Source organism: Scleropages formosus, chromosome 3, assembly GCF_900964775.1.
Source record: "Scleropages formosus chromosome 3, fSclFor1.1, whole genome shotgun sequence".
In the NCBI taxonomy this organism is placed as follows: Eukaryota; Metazoa; Chordata; class Actinopteri; order Osteoglossiformes; family Osteoglossidae; genus Scleropages; species Scleropages formosus.
The window spans coordinates 1,658,996-1,679,414 of NC_041808.1; the positions used below are offsets into that span (position 1 = coordinate 1,658,996).

General features: G+C 45.9%; 1 protein-coding gene across 4 annotated transcripts; it reads left to right on the forward strand.

Moving 5' to 3' along the window:
- Window positions 1–3,495: 3,495 nt before the first annotated feature.
- Window positions 3,496–10,965, forward strand: chek1 (checkpoint kinase 1). 4 transcript variants are annotated; one of them, XM_029250509.1, is made up of 14 exons: window positions 3,496–3,531; window positions 3,726–4,280; window positions 4,551–4,622; window positions 5,891–6,114; window positions 6,221–6,285; window positions 6,731–6,800; window positions 6,894–7,082; window positions 7,175–7,279; window positions 7,370–7,465; window positions 8,100–8,187; window positions 8,288–8,465; window positions 9,293–9,424; window positions 9,703–9,804; window positions 9,940–10,965. In XM_029250509.1, the coding sequence occupies exons 3-14, from the start codon at window positions 4,558–4,560 to the stop codon at window positions 10,033–10,035; spliced, it is 1,410 nt and encodes a 469-aa protein (XP_029106342.1). In that variant the 5' UTR covers window positions 3,496–3,531; window positions 3,726–4,280; window positions 4,551–4,557; the 3' UTR covers window positions 10,036–10,965. The 4 variants fall into 4 exon arrangements, with proteins under 4 accessions (XP_029106342.1, XP_018591830.1, XP_018591831.1 ...); XM_018736314.2 differs by lacking the exon at window positions 3,496–3,531 and having other exon boundaries at window positions 3,616–4,280; XM_018736315.2 differs by lacking the exon at window positions 3,496–3,531 and having other exon boundaries at window positions 3,616–4,146.
- Window positions 10,966–20,419: the final 9,454 nt, after the last annotated feature.

Here is a 20,419-nt window from a genome sequence, read left to right on the forward strand (position 1 = left end):
CCATAACCTTAACCCTTAACATAACACACACACACACACACACACACACACACACACACACACACACATTTTCAGAACCGCGTGTCCCATACGGGGTCGCGGGGAACCGGAGCCTACCCGGCAACACAGGGTGTAAGGCCGGAGGGGGAGGGGACACACCCAGGACGGGACGCCAGTCCGTCGCAAGGCACCCCAAGCGGGACTCGAACCGCAGACCCACCGGAGAGCAGGACTGTGGCCCAACCCACTGCGCCACCGCACCCCCCTCCCCTCAACATAACCCCAACCCTAAATCTAAGTCTAACCCTACCATAAACCTTACCCAAACCCTAAGCCTAACCTCAATGTTAGGGTTAACCTCATCTTTCTTTTAACCCTAACCCATAATCCTAAATCTAAATCTAACCCTAACTCAAATCTTAACCCTAAGTCTAACCCTAACCCCAATCCTACGCCTAACCTCAATGTTAAGGTCAACTTAATCCTTATTGTAACCCTAACCCTAACTCTACCATAAACCTTACCCAAACCCTAAGCCTGACCCCAATGTTAGGGTTAACCTAATCTTTCTTTTAACCCTAACCCACAACCCTAACCCTAAGTCTAAATCTAACCCTATCCCATAACCCTAACTTAAACCCTAACCCAAATCTTAACCCTAAGTCTAACTGAAACCTTAACCCTAACCCTAAGCCTAAACACAACCCAAAACCTAACCCAAACCATTACCCTAATCCTAACTGTAACCCTAAATATAACCCTAACCCTAACCCAAAGCCTAACCTCGAGGTAAGGGTTAACCTAAGTGTGTGTCTGTGAGGGTGCGAGTGTGTGTGTGCAGGACGGCATCTGTCAACAGATTCCCCCCTTTTCGTTCCCTTCCACGTCCCGGTCGGCTAATCTCCTGCTGCGGAAACTGGGTTCATCAGCTTTAATCAGACGAGTAAATATGCAAAAGCAGAAAACATCATCTAATAATTTATAGCAGTCGCTTATTCATATCAAAAATTCTTTTGCAGATTCTGTTTCATTTCACTGCAGAGCACCGCGAGTCCATGAAGTGAATTTGAAACAATGTGCATTTTCACAGGTTATATAATTCCCTGGTCTTATGGGTTTAGTTATGATTTACTGTAAATACTTTTTCTCAAAGTCCTTTCGAAGTTTACAGTGAGGTGCAAAACACCGCATTTCATTGAAACTTCACTGCACTTCCCATTTTTAGTGACTTATTCTCATTATGTACACAGCAGGGTAATTTTTACTGTACAAATTCTGCAAAAGTACCTCGATCAAGGGGACTACAGCAGAAGCTGGGATGTGAACCCCCTTCCTTTGGGTGCAAGGTGGCATCTCTAACTACTATGCCACCTGGTGGCAATGTACAAAATACATAGATATATTGAGAACATGTTTCAGAAAAATCAGATCCAAACATATTCCGTTATGTGTGTAATGCATTGATATAGTTTGCAGTGTTTATTAATGTCCAAAAAAGACCAAAACTACCATCCAGAACAGGAGCTCCTGTAGTGTTACTGTAACTCATTCCAAGTGTCTTCGGCTCATATTTATGCAGACTCAGCATTGGACAAATACTTAGAAAGATAATGAATAAATTAAATTATGTGTTTCAAAAAAATTAATGTGATAGGTTGTTTGTTTGATGCAATATTTCCCACACATTATTCAGTACCTATGAGCGCTGAGTTTTTCCATATGGGACAATACAGTATTTCGTGGGGAAAGTACCGTATTTACTCGAATATAACTGGGACTTTTCCCCAAAAATTCTAGTTAAAAAAAATAGGGGTGCGAGATATATGCGAGAATTTTCGGAAATTTAAGTTTTTTTGGGAAATAAAAGTTTAATTGAGGTTTATAAGTAAATCCTCAGTATTCCTTATAAGTTATAATTGCTCACATTATATTTATAAAATGATTGTATTTAAATTTTAATTATCAACTTTAGTTACACGATCGGCCTCACCTTCACCACGCGATTTGAATTTTTAGCGACAATCAATGCTTCTGTAAGTAAATGAACCCGTTTCTTTTAAATTATTCCTTGTACGTTAACGTTTAACTAAAGAACGCTCAACTCAACAAAAAACGGCAAAGCGGACAATTGTTGAGATGCTGATTCTCTTTAACCGAATTTCAAAATATCCGAATCGGGCATAAAAACACACACACACACACACACACACACACATTTTCAGAACCGCTTGTCCCATACGGGGTCACGGGGAACCGGAGCCTACCCGGGAACACAGGGGCGTAAGGCCAGAGGAGGAGGGAACACACCCAGGACGGGACGCCAGTCCGTCGCAAGGCACCCCAAGCGGGACTTGAACCCCAGACCCACCGGACAGCAGGACTGTGGTCCAACCCACTGCGCCACCGCACCCCCCTGGCATAAAAACATTGATTATCTATTTCTTACAGTTTTAAAACATTTTTTTTGCAGATGCGAGCAATACGCGAAACTTTTTAACTTATTTTTTTCCTAAACTAAACGAGAGGAGCGAGACATAGGCGAGGGCGAGTTATATTCGAATAAATACGGTAAATGGTGCTGTTCCCGGAAAAAAAGAAGCCCTTCATCTTCACCGTTATTCTTTCAGGTTGTGTCAATAGCGCCACCTAGCGGTGAAGAGCCGTATGAGCGCTGGGCGCCCACAGTTCATAAGAAACATGGCAAAGACTTTTCCTGCATCGTTCAAGTATTTTTCCAGCAAAGTGGAGGAAATGGAGATCAGCATAGCCGGGAAGGAAAAGCAAAGTAAACTTTCTCACCTGAGCCCGTGGTTAGTGTGTGATTACAACAACTCTCACTTTGCTGCCTATTATTACATTAATTAATTAATTATTCTTTCCTTTAATTGATATTATACCTAAGAGTTCACAAACAGTATTTTTGGCTGAATTTCTACTCTGATCTACTGACTTGACACACAGCTGGACCAATCTGGAAATGGTATATAATATACACGTGTACGCAGCACCTAAGATCAGAACATCCCCGATTTGTAATAAAACATACTACATAAATATGTAACATATTATATAAATAACTGAATAACAGTATAACGTCCAATTCCAGCTGAAAGTGAACTCGAGATGGTGTATTTTGAAACTCTAATTCCTTACCATTAAGTAAGAGCACAACAAGAAATTTTACAGGTATGGGTGTGTTATATTAATTTGTATCATTATAAGTATATAACGGTTATTTAATTGTACAGCTGGTGCTGAGAAAACACTTTGCACTTGTGTGAGGAGTTAAAAACAGTTGAGAAATCAGTTGAAATGTTGCGGATGCACAGAGTTCACAGGTTCAGACGCGCCCACGTGTCTTTGGGAAGTGACGCAATGACAGCGGAAGTAGCGTGTCGAACTGTTGACAGGAGAAGGTTAAGGCAGTAACCTAAACTATTTCATTCAGTGAGCAATTCGAGAACTCACTATTCAAGAACATTAACCCAGTAACCCAACCGAGCCACAGGGAGTATATAAATAAATATGCATGTATGTATGTGTAAAATAAGCAAACTACAAGTCACTTCAGTGACCTTGCTGTATATTAAAACATCTTGAAAATAACAATTTACAGCTACAGTGTCCTTTTTTATTAATACAATCTTTATTAGTTTTTATGTACTGTTTAGATTCTTTAAAAACAGTGGAACCAGTAAGCAAAACCTTGAGCTTCGCGTTGCCAGGAAGTGACGCAATGCCAGCGGAAGTTGCGAGCCCGAGTTTTGGATGCAGCGCGCCAATAAGCCCGAAGGTGCCCTTTTTACCTCTCGTGACAAGGCGACGTTTGCGGCTCGAAAACAGCTGTAATGTCGCGGTTTCAACACGGTGAAAGAACCAGAGGAGAGAAACCGCAGCAAGCAGAGACTTTGCTGTGACATCGTAACGTTACTGCGTGACATTTCCCTCCAAAGAAAGAAGTCTGAACCGGAGGAGCGTGAGACTGAGGGCAACGGCCGCCAGGAGGAGGGAGGAGCCGGAGGAGGATTTCCCCGAACCGAAGACTCGAGTCGGAGGAACGTCGCGGCTCCCGGCGTCTCATTGATTGTTCCTCCTTGTCCCCTCCGAGCTCGACGAAGTAGCATTTTACCACCAGTCAGTGTGACTGTACGAGTTCTAGTAACTTTCTTGGCCGTGTCGTGTGTGTCGCTCCGTCGCGCTAGCTAACGACAAACGAGTCCCGCCCCAAACGTGAAAAACAAGCAAAGGAAACAAAAAAAGAATAATAATTACCTGCTCGCGTGAGTATTGCAGTGTCGTGTGGCACCTCAGAGGCGTGCGCGTGCGCGGTGGGTTAGAGCCCCTGCCTGACCCAAAACTTCGGTTGTAGGTTCGAATCCCACCTCCAGCAGCCGAAGTAACCTTGAACAAGGTACTTACCCTGAATTACTCCAGTAAAATTACGCGGCAGTATACGAGTAAATGACTAAATAGATGAACAGTGTAGGTGCCTTTGAAGAGAAGTGTCCAATAGATAAATAAGCGAATGAATGTAAATGTGTGTTGCGCAGGTGGACCATGGCTGTGCCCTTTGTCCAGGACTGGGATGTGGTGCAGACCCTCGGAGAAGGAGCCTATGGAGAGTATGTCACTGTCTTCACATGCGCTCTCTCTCTCTCTCTCTCTCTCTCTCTCTCTCTCTCTCACACACACACACGTACAATACCACGGTGAGGCGCCGCACACTGACACTAGATCAGAGCCACCAACCATTTAAAGCTGTGTAAGTAAATCTGTCTCCATGGACAGACATCACCGCTAAAAATAAGAGAGGGAGGGGGAGGGATTTGGAAATTTAACATGTCACCAGAAAAGATGACCCCAGTTGGTACTGAATCCTCAAAGAAAAAGCCGACATTACATTTACACCGATTAATTTAGCTGCCCTGTAGCCGAAATGCAACCGTGGTATTTTGTTGTGTAAACAAAGCCACACACGACTGAGTGCCGCCCTAACTGGGCTCGATACGTCCCCTGAAAAAGCTGAGAACTATAGGGGTGTGATGAAACTGATCAAAATTGGCATCCGTCAAATGTCCTTTTAAATGTGTAAATCTGTATGCATGCAGATGTTTTTTAATGGAAATTAAAATGGAAAGTATTTTTTTTTTTTTTTATTAATCGGCATTGTTTTTTTCCTCATGTCAGTTTATCAATTAAAACGTAAAAAGAAATATTTGGTTTCAGCTTTATACCCAGGAGTGATTTCCCTTTTATTCAATTAAAAAAACATTGTTTTATGCTCAAATATTAGTAAGAATATAAGCATCAATTTATACCAGTACAAGTCTTTCCACTTAAACTCTAAACAAACTGCATATATGTGAACGTTGGCAAATAGCCTTACGCTGCGCAAAATACCACAGTGACATACATAGTATCCAAAATGTTGCAAAGTAGGAAAAATGCATTTCACTGCGTGATTGATGTGAGTATTGGCGCAAATCACCGAGTAGTGATTCATATATGGAGGTCTATAGCGGTGCACATGTGGTACTGTATTGTAGTACTGTACAGTCATTACCACAGTCTCCGTCAAGTGTGCCGAGCCCCCCGGACACAATGTATACACATGTAAAATAAAGCTTATAATTAGTTGCGTTGCTTTTACTACATTTTCCCCACATCAAATCCATACGTGCTGAATAAGCATTGATGTAATTCAGTGGATTTCGGCTCTGCCAAACTCGTTTGAAGTCAGACAACGTTGTCAAATCCCTAAGAATGGTTTCTTTGATAGTCCCACCCTTATTTTGCATCGAAGCGCTGCTCTCACGTGTTGTGTTCGTTGTGTGCTCTTCCTGCATTTCTCCACCTGCGTTCTGACACCTTCCTTCCCGCCGTCCACCAGGGTTCGCCTGCTGCTCAACAGGAAGACGGAGGAGGCGGTAGCCGTGAAGGTGGTGGATACGTCTCGCGCCGAGGACTGCGCCGAGAACGTCAAGAAGGAAGTGTGTGTCCACAAGCTGCTCTCCCACCCCAACATCGTACGCTTCTTTGGTCACCGGCGTGAGGGACACATACAGTACCTCTTCCTGGAGTACTGCAGCGGGGGAGAGCTCTTTGATCGCATCGGTGAGGGAGAGGTAGTCACTTGTTCGCATTGTTCAGTGACGGGTGGGGGGACAGTTCAGAATCCCTTTACAGTGTGATTAACGTCTTTCTGTGTGTGTTGGGACAGAACCTGATGTTGGGATGCCTGAAAAGGATGCTCACAAATTCTTCCAGCAGCTGATTGCAGGAGTGGTGAGTGTTTATGGAGCTGTTCCTCGGTCACTCTCCATGACCACTGAGTGTGTTTGTCTCCCTGGCTTACACACAGAGACACATTCTAATAATAGTAATAATAATAATAATAATAGTAATAAATTACCTGCAACCATTTTCAGGGCACATTAGTCTTGTACTCGTATTGAAAATTATGTGTATTCTTTATACCGTCATATTGAAAGGAGAATATTTACCTTAATTCATTGTAACGTGGTCAGTATTAGAGTACCGCCCTTAGTGGAAATTTGAATATTGTGAATTATGAGCACTGACACCATGTGGAGGTACTTGAGCCTATTTGTGTTTATATACAGTGACTTATGGTAATGGTACTTACTGCTTTATGAAACTACATGGCTTGTGATTCCTACTCATCGGGGGTCAAAGAACGAGTAAAGAACTAATGAGGCATGTGTTTTAGGAGTACCTGCATGGGGTGGGGATCACACACAGGGACATCAAACCTGAGAACATTCTGCTGGATGAGAAAGGTAAGGCTCTGCTCCTTACCTGTGCTGAGTGCCAGGAAATGCCAAGACCGGTGTCCCCGAAAAGGTCACTTGTATCACATGTGCCCTTGGCAGATAACCTGAAGATCTCCGATTTCGGCCTGGCCACCATGTTCCGACACCGCGGGCGCGAGCGCAAGCTCACTCGCCTGTGCGGGACACTGCCCTACGTCGCCCCGGAGCTGATGTCACGCGTCGAGTTCTTCGCCCAGCCGGCGGACACGTGGTCCTGCGGAATCGTCCTTACTGCCATGCTGGCTGGAGGTGAGCTGTCGGTCCCGCCGTCGTGCGAACGCCGGCTGCACCGCGGTACGTGGGCTCGTTGATGATGCGCGTGCCTCACTCTGTCGGCGCAGAGCTGCCGTGGGACCAACCGACCGAGAGCTGCCAGGAGTACTCTGATTGGCTGCATAAGAAGACTTACCTGACGCCTTGGAAGAAGATTGATGCCGCGCCCCTCAGTGAGAGTTGCTCTTTTAACCTTCTGGATACATGTAAGGTACCTGTTGTGTGCGGTGTGAGAGCGCTGACCTGCGGTCCTTGTCAACCAGGTTTGCTGACCAAGATCCTGCAGCATGACCCGGACAAGAGGGTAACGATTGCTGACATCAAGAAGGAACGGTGGTTTAACAGGAGCTTCAAAACGGGTAGCGTAATCGCTCTCAATGCCGTCCTTTGAGTCAAACTCTCTAATGGTGGTGTTTGACACCTGATCTCTGTGCACAGCTTGTCCCAGACTGGACGTATAATGACGAAAATGGTGCCCATGAAAATACCATAGAACTATTATTTCTCTATACTAGCGGTATTCTAATATGAGTAATATGTGAGATCAGTGGGAAAAAATGACAAGTTCACATATTATATACAATGTAGCGTTTATGCACGGTAACTCTTTACGAATTCTTTTTATTTATTTAATATAAAGGAACATAAGGGGACTTACGATAGCGTACCTTGAAGACTGGCTGTACATGCATTTTTGATTTTTTTTTTTTATTTACTCTGTGGTTTCATATAGATCCATTTGGTTTATTTGATAAAAAGTTGCATTTATTCATATGTGACATTTATTCCTATTGGGAGGGGAGTTTCCAGTTCTGATGAAGAACTCGTACCTGTTAGTGCAGTTCCAGGTAAAACATTACAGGACCTGCCGAGCTGTGGCTCTCTCTGCACTCCACAGCTTGACATCCTTCTATTAGAGGTGAAGTTCAGAACAATTTTGAAATATCTTGCGTGTTAATGTCGCTTTCTGTCTCATGATTTGTGCCACTGCAGCTATGAAGCGACAGTGGGACTCGCAGAGGCCTTTGGCCAAGCTGCCGCGGTGCGACTCGGCACAGCTGCCCTTCAGTCGAACCGGCAGGTGAGTGCACAGGTGGCGCGGCGTCCTCCAGACTTCCCTCTCAGCCCGTTCTTTCGAATGCGCGGTCGTTGACGGCGTGCCGTGTCTTCTGCTCTGCCAGCGAGGACTTGGTACAGATATCAACCTCGCAGCCGGAACCCGCGCTCAGCCCCGGCTCCTGGGAGGCCAGCGTGGGCCACCTGCAGACGGATGGGCTGCAGGTCAGCTTCTCGCAGCCGGCTTGTCCGGAGCATATGTTGTTGGGCAGCCAGCTGCTCGGCACGCCTGGATCTAGCCAGGTAGCGTCTCGCCTTCGCTTGTCTTTACCTTGTGTATTTCTCCAAAGTTACGTGGATTGTTAAGCTACCATAATTTGCCCATTTTTACAGCAGGGTAATTTTTAAAAAAAATGTTGTCCATTATTCTAGGAACCAGAGGACAGCTAATTTAATAAGAGATTAATTTATAGCTTTTTTTTTTTTTTTTATTGCAAGAACAGCAAAATGAATAGAACGTAGACCTGACTCCACGGCCCACAGTGGGTCATACAAACACCTTTAATAACAGGGATACCCCTAAATCAGTGTAAATGAAGCTAATGCAGGTCACGTGGTGTCAGCCACGTGTCAGTAATACCCCACAGGGCATCACTGTCACGCACAGAAATACCTGGTGGTTAGAGCTGCTGTCTTTGGGCTTGGAGGTCGCAGGTTTGAATCCCACCTCCTACTCTAGTTCTCTTGATCAAGGTATTCACCCTGAAGAGATGCATTGAAATTACTCAGCTCTATAAAGGAGTAAATCAGCGTAAGTTGCTGAACATCATAAATTTTTCTGGAGAAAATTGCGAAGTGAAATGGACCAATCAATATATTTTCGATTTCAGTTCTTTCAAGTGACATTATGCAGGAACTAATTTTTTAATGATTGGACACAATAGAAATAATGTATAATATTTGAATAATTTGTATAATAAAATATTAAGTGATTAAAAAACAAATGGAATAATTGTGACCCTCTCGCAACAGGAGCTAGGATGATGTAAATGCAGTATAAGGCCTTTCTACTGCAGTACCCATGAGCTCTCGCTACAAGGGGCGTCAATATGTCTGTGCTGTGTGTGCAGAGTCCCTGGCAGCGCCTGGTGCGCAGGATGACTCGCTTCTTCACAACCCTGGAGGCGGAGCAGTCATTTACAGCCCTTAGGGACGCCTGCATCGCCATGGGCTACACGTGGAAACCGAGCTGCGCGAATCAGGTGCGACTGCGCCCAATTATGAACATCTTTGAATCAGTGCATATGTAAAATGTTCCACTCTTTTGTGTATAGACTTTACTTTCGTTCTACTGACACATCAGCTGAGAAGCCAACAAATTACAAGAAATTATATGCTTGACAGAATAAAAAGCTTTCAAGCTGTTTTCTCATGTTTTGTTTCGGACTTGAATTGCAGCTCTTGCTGTAGTTTCCAAGAGGCCTGAGACTTAGTGAAAACGACTCTGTGAAGAAACGTTTTGTGCCCAACTCTTCCTTAGGTCACTGTGTCCACAATGGATCGTCGGAACAACAAGCTGATCTTCAAGGTTCACTTCCTGGAGATGGAGGAGAAAATCCTGGTGGACTTCAGGCTCTCAAAGGTAAGTCGTCATTTTATTTGTCTTTAGAAATTAAACCCTCGTCGATCCAGATCAGCTCGTGCTTTCACGGCTCAGCCTCTTTCACACAGATATCTTTGTTTTCACCTGGACTAATTAATTTCTTTTTACTACCAGGGTGATGGTTTGGAGTTCAAGAGGCACTTTTTGAAAATCAAGCAACACCTCAACGACATCATCTTTCATCATAAGGTGTCACTTCCGACCACATGATGAGGTGGAAAAACGCCTCTGGTTAAAGTACCTGAAGACTTAATAGCGCCGCATGCAGGTTAAGACACACAGACACACACATGCGCTTGCAAACACACAGGCGCACACCTTTGTGTCGCACACTTGTAGAACCTTCCTGAAACTCTGAGGACACACAGAAGGACAGTTTGAGGAGTTTAAATACCGACGTTTTACGCTTCCTGCCTTACTTGTTGAAGTGCAAAGGATCTCATAACATCAGCTCTTGTTTTAGCAAAATATTTTTTTTTTCTAAAGTTAAAAAGGTAAAACATTTTCTTTCAATTCAGATTTGACTTTGAAACTTTTCTGTCTCTAGAAACATTTCTAAAGAGCCAATCAAAGCAGCTGTATGCTGTCATTACAGCAATCATTTGATTTTTGAGTTCACCTGGATTTTTACCAGAAGACACCCACGCACTTGTGGAGGACATAAAACCTCCCGTGGACGAAATTCCACTCTGTACCTCTCGAGTGAGAACCGGAGATCATGGGTGGATTTTGCTCCGAATAGCAACGCTGCCAGAATGGGAATGTTTTTAATAATAATTTCAGTTGTGCATTTAGGTGGTGGAGGAATAGACTTTCAGAGTTTTCAGGCAAGAGCCTTTAAACTTCTTTAAACTCGACATTGACACAGTGGATCTGTACATTTGTGGCCTCCACACTCAGGTCTCTTCTGCCTTCCTGCTCATTTAAAAAATGTGACATTTTAAAGAGAAGGTCAGTTACAGGCACAGAAGCCCACTGTTGCTGAAGCCCAGGTGAGGACCGTGGTCCTGAGTTATAGGTACTCTTCTCGACCTGGGGACTAGTGAACTAGCGGCTGCACTCTCTGAAGCGTGTGTAAACCTGACCTGCTCGTCTTTACGTCCTCCATCCTCACTACCCCTTGTGTGTGGTCGCTCGGTTTTCTCAGTGTGTGTTTGTCTTTGTGTCATGATGAAAGTAGTAAATAAAGTTGTAATAACTTCCTCAAACTTATGGACCTTGCCTTGTACCTGGTAAGCTTAACATTTGTCATTCCCTGCAAGTTTGTCTACATCAGACTGTCCAGCAGTTTTATGACTTTATGAAGACATGCATTTTTTAGATATTCGACATTTCTGTTCTCTATAGTGGAGCAGACGCCGTAGTGGTTGCTGCCTTTGAACTCAAATGATCCGGGTTCAGACACCACCTCTGGCTGTACTACTCTACCTGCTTTGAACTGATACGGTAAAAATTACATGGTGACCAGTGTCTCACATGGTGGCTGACTTGCAGTATCAGGACTGTAGAGTGCTGAAGGGCTTTGAAAACTAACAGTGTGGTTGCAATTAAGTACAGTATCTCAGTTAACACAAGGTTAGCCTTTCGGACATGGACACACAACCAGGTGAAGTTAAAACTGCAGGTAGTCCTCGACCTACTATGGTTCCTAACAACCTTGTCGTAAGTCAGATTTGTCATAATTCACAAACCTCCTTATAAATCATAGGGGTATACAATGTAGCCCTGATGTGGGGGATGGAGTTTTGGACTGTTTTGGGTCTGCATAAACTTTACATATTGTAACGTAAACTGTGTTCTCATGCACAACAGTTAGGAACTATCAACCTAAAAGCCAGAACTATAAATAATAGTTACATGTGAATGAGTGAAAATAGATGTACATGTAGTAATTATACCTTTTTGGATGCTGTAAATAGATTTCTCTTTTTATTGCTAAGAACACAAATTCATACATATAAAGTTAGATTGTGGAAATAAGGCGTACTTGAGGTTTTCGTAATAAATGAGTTTGTAGTTAACTGCTTTATTATAGCCTGTCTTTCTTTGCAATTTCGGTAACCTACTCCAACTTAAGGATGGAATTTATATCTAGAAATTGTGTTCAATAACTATGTTCACCTACCAGAAAAGTATAAGACTGATAGGAAGGCTGTCATAAGTTGAGGATTATCTGTGTTATAAAGATAAATTATTTAGAGTACAGTGAAACGTGTTATATTAAATCCATTGCGTGTTGTGATTGTAGGTAAAGACCATCGCAAGTATTACCTATAACATTAATTTAAGCTGTTTGGGTTCATTTATGCATAAATGTGCATTTTTACTCTGAAAATGAGCTAGTAAAGACGGTGATATGGAACTGATTTTGTGACTGCAAATTCATAAAAGGTGGACAAATTGCAGCTTCCTTCAGCTGTATTTCCACAGTAAACTATCCAGTTGTTCATAAATGCAGATGAAATAGGGCATACGCATTTGATTTGGAATTGAAATTACTACCTTGTAATATTAACATGCAAAGTATATGTTTATTACAATTACTAACATACCCACCCAATGTACATTTAGACTTGCGAGCTAAGGAATGAGGATGTGTGTGATTGCTGTACCAGAATGTACCACTAGATGGTGCATTTGGGTTAAGGATAAGAGGCTCTGCATGCTGCATTCTTGGTTGACCTGCCAGTGAAGTGTGTCTCAACACTGTGTGTGTCCTTCACCATCAAAGCCTGAACATCTGTGTTTTTTACATTTTTCTCATTGTCAACAAATGAGTTCATAGTGCAAGCTGTAAGAACACACTGTGTATGTTAAACTTACTGAAAGTAAAGTCAAAAAGTTTTATTTCTCTGAGACAGAGAAGTGTAAACTTGAAGATGTCCTGTATCTTCCAAGTTAAATGATGTACAGTGTTTATGCAGCGGCCACTTTATTAGGGACACTTGGCTGGAACAGACCGGTGGCAGCAGTATAATGGTGTGGAGGTTGTTTTTTTGGCACACATCAGGTTTTTAAGTACCAACTAAGCATCCTTTGAATACTACAAAGTACCAAACACTGTTGCTTTCCAGGTTCATCCCTGGGGGTCAAACAGGGTCTCTAATAAAATGGTGTGTAAAATGAGATTAATAAATTGTGTACATCCCCAGTTTTAATAATCTTCTTGCAAAAATGTAATGCTATGTACAGAAGACCTTTATGAAAAATACCTTTAAAAGTGGTGTTTATGTGTGTTGCCCCTTGATCGGGATCACTAGTCCTGTTTTTCTACCTCGATGGTGGCTGATGCCTTAGGAATCCAAGATGGAAGATGTGTCTTTCTGTCCAGCGAAACTCTGTTCCCTGTTGTTCTTCAGCAACATGTGGGCCTACAGAAATGTGTCACCAGGCCGTTTGCTTAATAAGCATCGCTTTCCAGTTCCCGACACCTGTTGGAGTCCTTCAGACTTGATGCTCTTTAAGACAAAGAAAACCTGGGCTATGTATGGGCATGGTGCTAGGGAGGTACCAAAAAGGTCCTCGGACCTGAATGTTTATCCACAAACATAAATCATACTTCTTTCTTAGAGACGTGCCTATAAATGGGATCTAGACAGGCTGGAGAAACACGAACAAGGTTGCAGCGAAGTCAATCCACACCACACATCACTACATGGGTCCTGCTGGAATGATTGGATGGTCTGTCCTCCTGGGAGTTTGGGGACAGTTGGGACTCCAGTGCTCATTAACCAGGCTTTCGGGGAGCAGGAAGCACAGCTGCAAGGCAGAGGCTAAACACCACAGGAAGGCACGCAGGGGGTTGTGCAGTGTAAGGACCTCCATGCTTCATCTCGAGTGAAACTAATGGGCAATTCAAGAAAAACAATGTCCCCTTAGGCCTGTGTGAAACTCCCAAGCAGCACTTGTTTTCACGGAAGTGCAGAAAGGCTTAGTTTGTTGTTACAGGTCAGTGTTGTTTCCCACTTTAGTCTCTCAGAGTCCCAGTTGGTATTTCATAGTAAAGTGTTCACATTTATTCATTTCACACATGTTTTTCTACAAAGAAACATACAACTCAGAGCAAACAGAAGTGCGTTTCAGCAACAGGTGAAGTGGTACAGTGGCTCTGGAAGGGATGGGTTTGAGACTCTTGAATGTTGGCAGGGATTCAGCAGCTCCGAGGGACAGAGGGGCCTCATTTCACCACACTGAGGAGAAAGCTGAGAACCTACACCCTTGTGAGTGGGGCCACCAAGTCTCCAGAAGTGGATGAGCTCAGTGCTCTTATTGGGCTGTAGCGAATGATCAGGACCTGTACAAACGAGGGAGTAGATCCCTTCACCATCTCGTAGAGCGTAACCGGTAGCCAAGGAAGAGGGACAAGGACAGTGTTTTGCAGAACTCTCAGTCAATAAGGGTAAATTTAATAGGAAAAATGATGTACAGTACAATGCTGGACACCGGGTGACTTGTTGAATAGTTCAAGTTAATGGTATTCAAATGCTGCTGCTTTTTAACCTCCCCGAAACAGTACCCACTCACCCCCCCAACCTCCCAACCCCCCACACAACACACACGCAGCTACTCTCAGAAGCCCTCTGGGTAATTATTATTGCCTCTTGAAATTAAAGTTGTGCTCTTTGTGTTTCCACTGTTTGCTTGGACTGATGTCCCTCTGTGGGTCACTCTTCTCCGTTCTCCACTTTGGACCTGTCCATGTGTCCACATGTTTGTGTGCAGGAGGGCTACACGCACACACAGATGTGGGGGGAATAGGCAGCGCCATCGACCCACCCCGAATGGGACCGAAGGAGGCGACGAGGGGTGGGTCAAGTGCTCCTGGCGGGACGCTGATCCCATTGAGCGAATGTCACCACCTCACAAAGGGACCGTGTGACATCGGCGCTAAATCTGGACTTAATGGACTCCTTTCTGAGCCCGGGAACATGACAGGGGGCGTGTGGCGGACAGCTCGGAAGCGAGCTGGGGACGAGCGGGTGGGCGGGCGTCCGCCAACGTGCCTGTTTAATGCACATCTTTCAAATTGCCTGTGGTTCATGTGCGTGAAAACACACGCACACACACGTGCGCACTGCCCGAAACTGCTTGTCGGGGGTCGCGGCGAGTCGGAGCCTCACCCGGCAACACGGGGCGCAAGGCCGAAGGGGGACGGGGTCACCAATTCGCCGCAAAGCACCCCAAGCAGGGCTCGGACCCCAGACGTGCCAGAGAGCAGGACCCGGCCAAACCCACCGTGCCACCACCCCCTGCCTTATGCCTTAATAGTAATAATAATAACAGGAGTAGTGCAGTGGCACAGTGGTCTGTGTACATTGCGTTTCTTCGTTTTTTGATTCGAAATCGAAAAACAAAATGCGGATTTTGATGCCTTCCTTCGTTTTTTGTTTTAAAGAACAAATAACGAATTAATTGTTTTTGACTTTGAGTTATTTAGTTTTGTGGTATTCTTGAACCTGCATGTAAACGACCTGAAACAGTTCGAACGTGCTGCCTTTGCTCCGAGTTATTGATCGGAAGTTAATATTGATCACTGTGCTGTTCAAAGCAGCGAGAGAGTGACAGTAAAGGAGGATGACATGTCCACCGAGAAAATCGGCAGGATTTATTTTTCATGTGCCGCTTCTTAAGAATCTTGTTACTAATTAAGCGTAGGTCTTAAAAGCACCATGAAGTTCTACTTTGTACTTATTCATTTAGCAGACACTTTTCTCCAGAGCAACTGCCAATGAACTCTCTGTAGTGTTACCAGCCCACACAGCTTATTCACTGCAGTGACTTACACTGGGCCACTCATCCATACATCAGTGGAAAACACACTCTCTCTGTGACTCACACACTATGGGTGAACCTGAACAGCATGTCTTTGGGAGGAAACCAGAGCACCCAGATAGAGGGAGAACACGCAAACTCCGCACAGACTGAGCAGGGATCAAACCCACATCCTTCCGCACCACCGAGGCACTGCGAGACACCAGTGCTACTTGCTGTGCCACTGTGCTGCATGTTCTAAGGTAGGCTACTTGTTAGATTGGAATCACTGTGCATTTTAAGGAATTCATCATATTTAGTATTGCAAGATTTTGATTTCTACACTTTGTACAATTAAATGAAAAGAGAAAATTAATAAACCAGTCCTTTTCTTTTTGTGTGTGCGCGCAGAAACAATAAAAAGCTGTTGTTCTCATTTTTCAGCTTTCAACATCAAATCAAAAAATGAATGAAGGCATCGTAAATTGTATTTTGTTTTTCAATTTCAAATCAAAAAACGAATGAACGCAATGTACTCAGACCCACAGCAGGTAGCACTGGTCCCTCACTGCTTCTGGACTGTAGGGTTGGACCTGGGTTTTAATCCAGCTCTGTTTACATGCAGTTTGCATGCTCTGGTTTCCTCCCACAGTCCAAAGAGCTGTATTTCAGGGTGTATTGAGACTAAATTTTGTGTATGTGTGTATGTGTATGTGTGTGTGTGTGTGTGTGTGTGTGTGTGACTGTCCTGGTGTACTATGGGTGCTCTCGGTAACTGCTAGGTGAGTTCATTTAGTTCTTTTCATAAAAACTTCATCTTAATTTTTCAAAGATTAAAAAAAAAAAATTTCCAACACGAATAAATTACAATAAAATTATAGTAACCATGGCTAACATTTACACATATATGCAGCAGAAAATTCTGTAGCTGTTCTCTGTTTCGCAGACCGCCCCCCCCGGCATCGCAGTGGTCGGCGGGGTGAAGACGGCGTCGCTGTCAGCATCGTTTATTCGGCGGCATCGCACCCCGTGCCCTCAGAGCGAGGACCAGAGGGGCGACACACCGAGAAAGCTCCAGGTACTGACCTCATTAGGAGATAAAACCAAGCCCCCTCCCCCACAGCTGACTTCTGACCCCTGGGGTTGCCGTGGAGACTGCTGGTCGAGGCGGGTGGGAGGCATGCTGGGATAGCCGTCGGCGTGACGGAATGAAGCATCTAAGCGAAGCACCGCGGAGAGGCCGAGTTTCACGACGACCCGAGGACACGGCGATGGACAGAGCAGGTTTTCAACGTCCACCACACCAGCAACGAGTGTCAAACTCACAACTTACAGCGCTTTGCCCTTGTACACAGCAAGGTTGTTTTTACTGTACCAGCTCAGTACCTTAATCAAGGGTCCAGAGGCAGTAGCTGTAACCACTACACCCCCTGCTGCCCCCCCAAAGTAAAAACTCTCCATGGTTTCAGTAGCTGAGCTGATGTTTACATGTGAACACAGGTCATTTGCTACCTTTCTAACCTCTGTTTTCGTTGAGTTATATTTACCGTAATCGATTCTGTGATTGGATTGGCTGAGACCGTCAGTGTGCTGGGAAGGAGGAAGTCCAAACAGTGTTTTTTTTCCCTTCGGTAGAAGCACAGAGTCTGTGGCAGTGAATTAAATACCTGTTATGGAGGTAAAATGACTGTTGTGGGACTGGGCAAAAATGCTGTTGTACTGAATAATAAGCCTGTTGTATGAAGAAAAGGTGTTTATCTTCATTTTCTGGTTTCCTTGTACGGGACCTGTTGTGCGAAGGCAGGGTGTGTTAGGGATGGGCCTCTGGATGTGACCTCCTCCTCCTCTCCCCGTCGCCATGGTAGCCAAACACGGCGGCTCCCACACGCCGACTCACTGCTGCCGGGCCTGTGCTTGAGAAAGGTGCGTGTGGTGTGTGACGTGGCTTCGCTGGTGCCCTGTGCGCACGTGTGCGTGTTACAGGAATGGAAGTTTGGGACTCTGTGCGCGTGTGTATGTGCGTTGTGCGCCCGTTGGGGGGTGGGGGTGTCACGCCGTTCGGGTTTTATAAGCTGTGGCTAACCCTGCTGCCCACAGCTGAGTGAATATTAAATAAACAAGGCCAAGTGGCTCGGTTCAGACGGGGAAGTGCTCGGGGGGGTGAGGGGACGGGAGGGGTGCGCACCTACCTCCACAGTTCGTCCCCTTGGGGCCCCCGCACTCGGCTCTCTTATTTTTGGCAGCTGCGGTGGAAAGGGAGGCTACTAGTGTAAGGCTGTGGGGGGGGGGGGGGGGGGGATGTGAAAGATGTGCAGCAGGCATGGGTAGAAAACATGGTAAATGGAAAACATGGATGGAGAGCAAATCCTGGGGGGAGTGGTGTAGTGCTGAAGCAGGGCTCGGGTTGCCGGGGGGTGGGGGGGGTACAGTGCCAAAGGACCACTGACTTCACTGGTTCTTACTATGTAATATGTGAGCCAATACAATAGCTGGGGCAGCAGGGGGCGTAGCGGTTAGAGCAGTTGAAGGACCCCAGTTCGAATCCCTGCTCCGACTGTAGTTCCTTGGTCAAGGTGCTTACCCTGAATTTACAACAACAATTACCTGCTGCGTGAGTGGGTAAATCAGTATGTGCGTGGGCTCGATTCCGTGGTAAAGAGGGTGAAGATCAGCTGTGTAATCCTCAGGACTTACTGTTGTGGCCCTTGCATTGCTTACAGGGGCACAACCCTGGGTGGTGTGTGTGTGTGTGTGTGTGTGTGTGCGCGCGTGCGTGCGTGTTCACGTCAAACCTGCTGTTCAGCGGGGACACACTCTTCCCCTCCTGCATCGCACATGGAGCAGAAGGCCTCGGTTTGACACGCATGGGTTTGATTCGGTCGCCCCGTTGCACACTCAGCTCTCCGTGTCGCGTCTCGTCCCGCCGCCGCTCCTGCCCCCCCCACTTCCCCTCTTACGCACGGAAGCCGCGCGTCCGTGCGCACGCCAGTCCCCTACCCCCCCCATGGACAGGTGCGTCTCGCTGTCGCTCTCAGCTGGTTGCTGGACGCAGTGGGTTTAGAACCCATGATGGCCTGGGTGGGAGGGGGTCTACTACGGTTCCGCCTGCAGGCTTTCTGGTCTCCGGAGATTCTGCTGACATTTACAGGAACCAAATGATGTATAAGAATATGCAGTTTTGAAAAAGTCAAAGGGTTTGTGCAGCAATTTGCTTTTGTCCAGATGTCCGTATTGCACTGCATTCTCTGTGTATCTCTATCTATCCGACACTTTTCTCCAAAAGGACATGTGTTCAATGTCCGCCCACCTGCAATCGTTTTCCCATTTATGTACCCGGGTTGTTTTACCCCAGCCGTTTCGCATAAGTACCTTGCTTAATGGCAGTCTACCTAGAGGTGGGATTCAAACCTGCGACCTTTTCATCCATCAGCAGTAGTTCAAACCACTACACCACCAGCACAGGTGTAGTGAGAGACTAACTGATGTGATGGTCAATAAATGATCAATAACACTGTTTTCGGGCATCGATGTTTGGGTCCTTAATGTCTCATGTGGCTGTAGCAGCGAGGAAGGTTTGGAACCTGTGACGACCCGGATGAGAGTGGTGTGGGGTACGTTGATTATGAACGCCTGTCACACAGGACTCTGGGTCTGAAGAATCCTCCGGAAAATAAATAAATGACATAATCATAAACAGGCCACATGTTCCTCCATACCGTTTCCATCCTTCGGTGTTGGCGGGGTGGTTCGAGGTTCGAGGGGAGGAGGGTAACCGAGGGCAACCGTGCCGAGGAGCGCGCGGGGTGGCGTGGCGGGGTGCGTGCCTCTGTGTTTTAGTAAATTAATTTGCCCCGCTACCCCCCCAACGCCCCCGCGCCCAGACCTCCCACAAACGCTCCACACACTGAAACAGGTAAAACGCGGTGTGTGAGCCGGAGGGGGTGGGCGAGCGAGCGCGGAGAGAGAGAGGCACAAGGGAAAGGAACATCATTTAATCTTGACCTTGCGGGAAGAAAAGCCCTTTACAAGACCTGGGGGGCTCCTTTCCTCCTTGAAAGAGAAAAGGGGTGTGTGTGTGTGTGTGTGTGTGTGTGTGTGTGTGGGGGGGGGGGGGGGGGGGTCATGGATGGGGGGGTAGAGTGGTGAACGCAGGGCAAAAACACAGGGAAAAAGAAATAGGCAAAATGAATTTACCGCCCACCCCGGTTCCCGCTGTTGCTCCGGCTCTTTCTGGATTCAGCGCCTCCTCGACCCGCTTACAGTTCCCAGGTCCCCCCCACCCCCTCCTCCACCGCTCTCTCTCTCTCTGGGTGGTCCAGAGCTCAGAGTCATTCCCAAACAATTAGTATTAATCCCGCGAGTGAGGAGCTGTGAGCGCAGCACTGCCAGATTGCCAGACCCCCCCTACACGCACACACACACACGTCATTGTGCAGATGCAAAACACTCCCTCTCAGCGGCCCAAAGTGCAGTGCCCAGCTCCCGAGTGAGGACAGCGTCCCCCCTGTAGTACCCTTGAACAAGGTACTTACCCTCAGCTGATGGAGTAAAAATTACCCTGCTGTGTCGATGTCTTTTTCCCTTAAGATCAGATTCTCTAGGAAAGGGAGAAGGAGAAGATGAGCGGTGACCAAACGGAGGGACTCGACCACAGTGATGTGGACACACCCCCTTCAGCACTGAGGACACAGGTGGAAGTTTCTAGAGAAACTCAGTGATTGCCATGGACTCAACAGTAAAGGGGTAAGAAATTGTCTGGAGAAAACATCCGATGAATGAAGGAATAAATGCGATGGGCCACATTCACGGCAGCACCTTAACCGCCTCCCCTGCTCCCTATTAG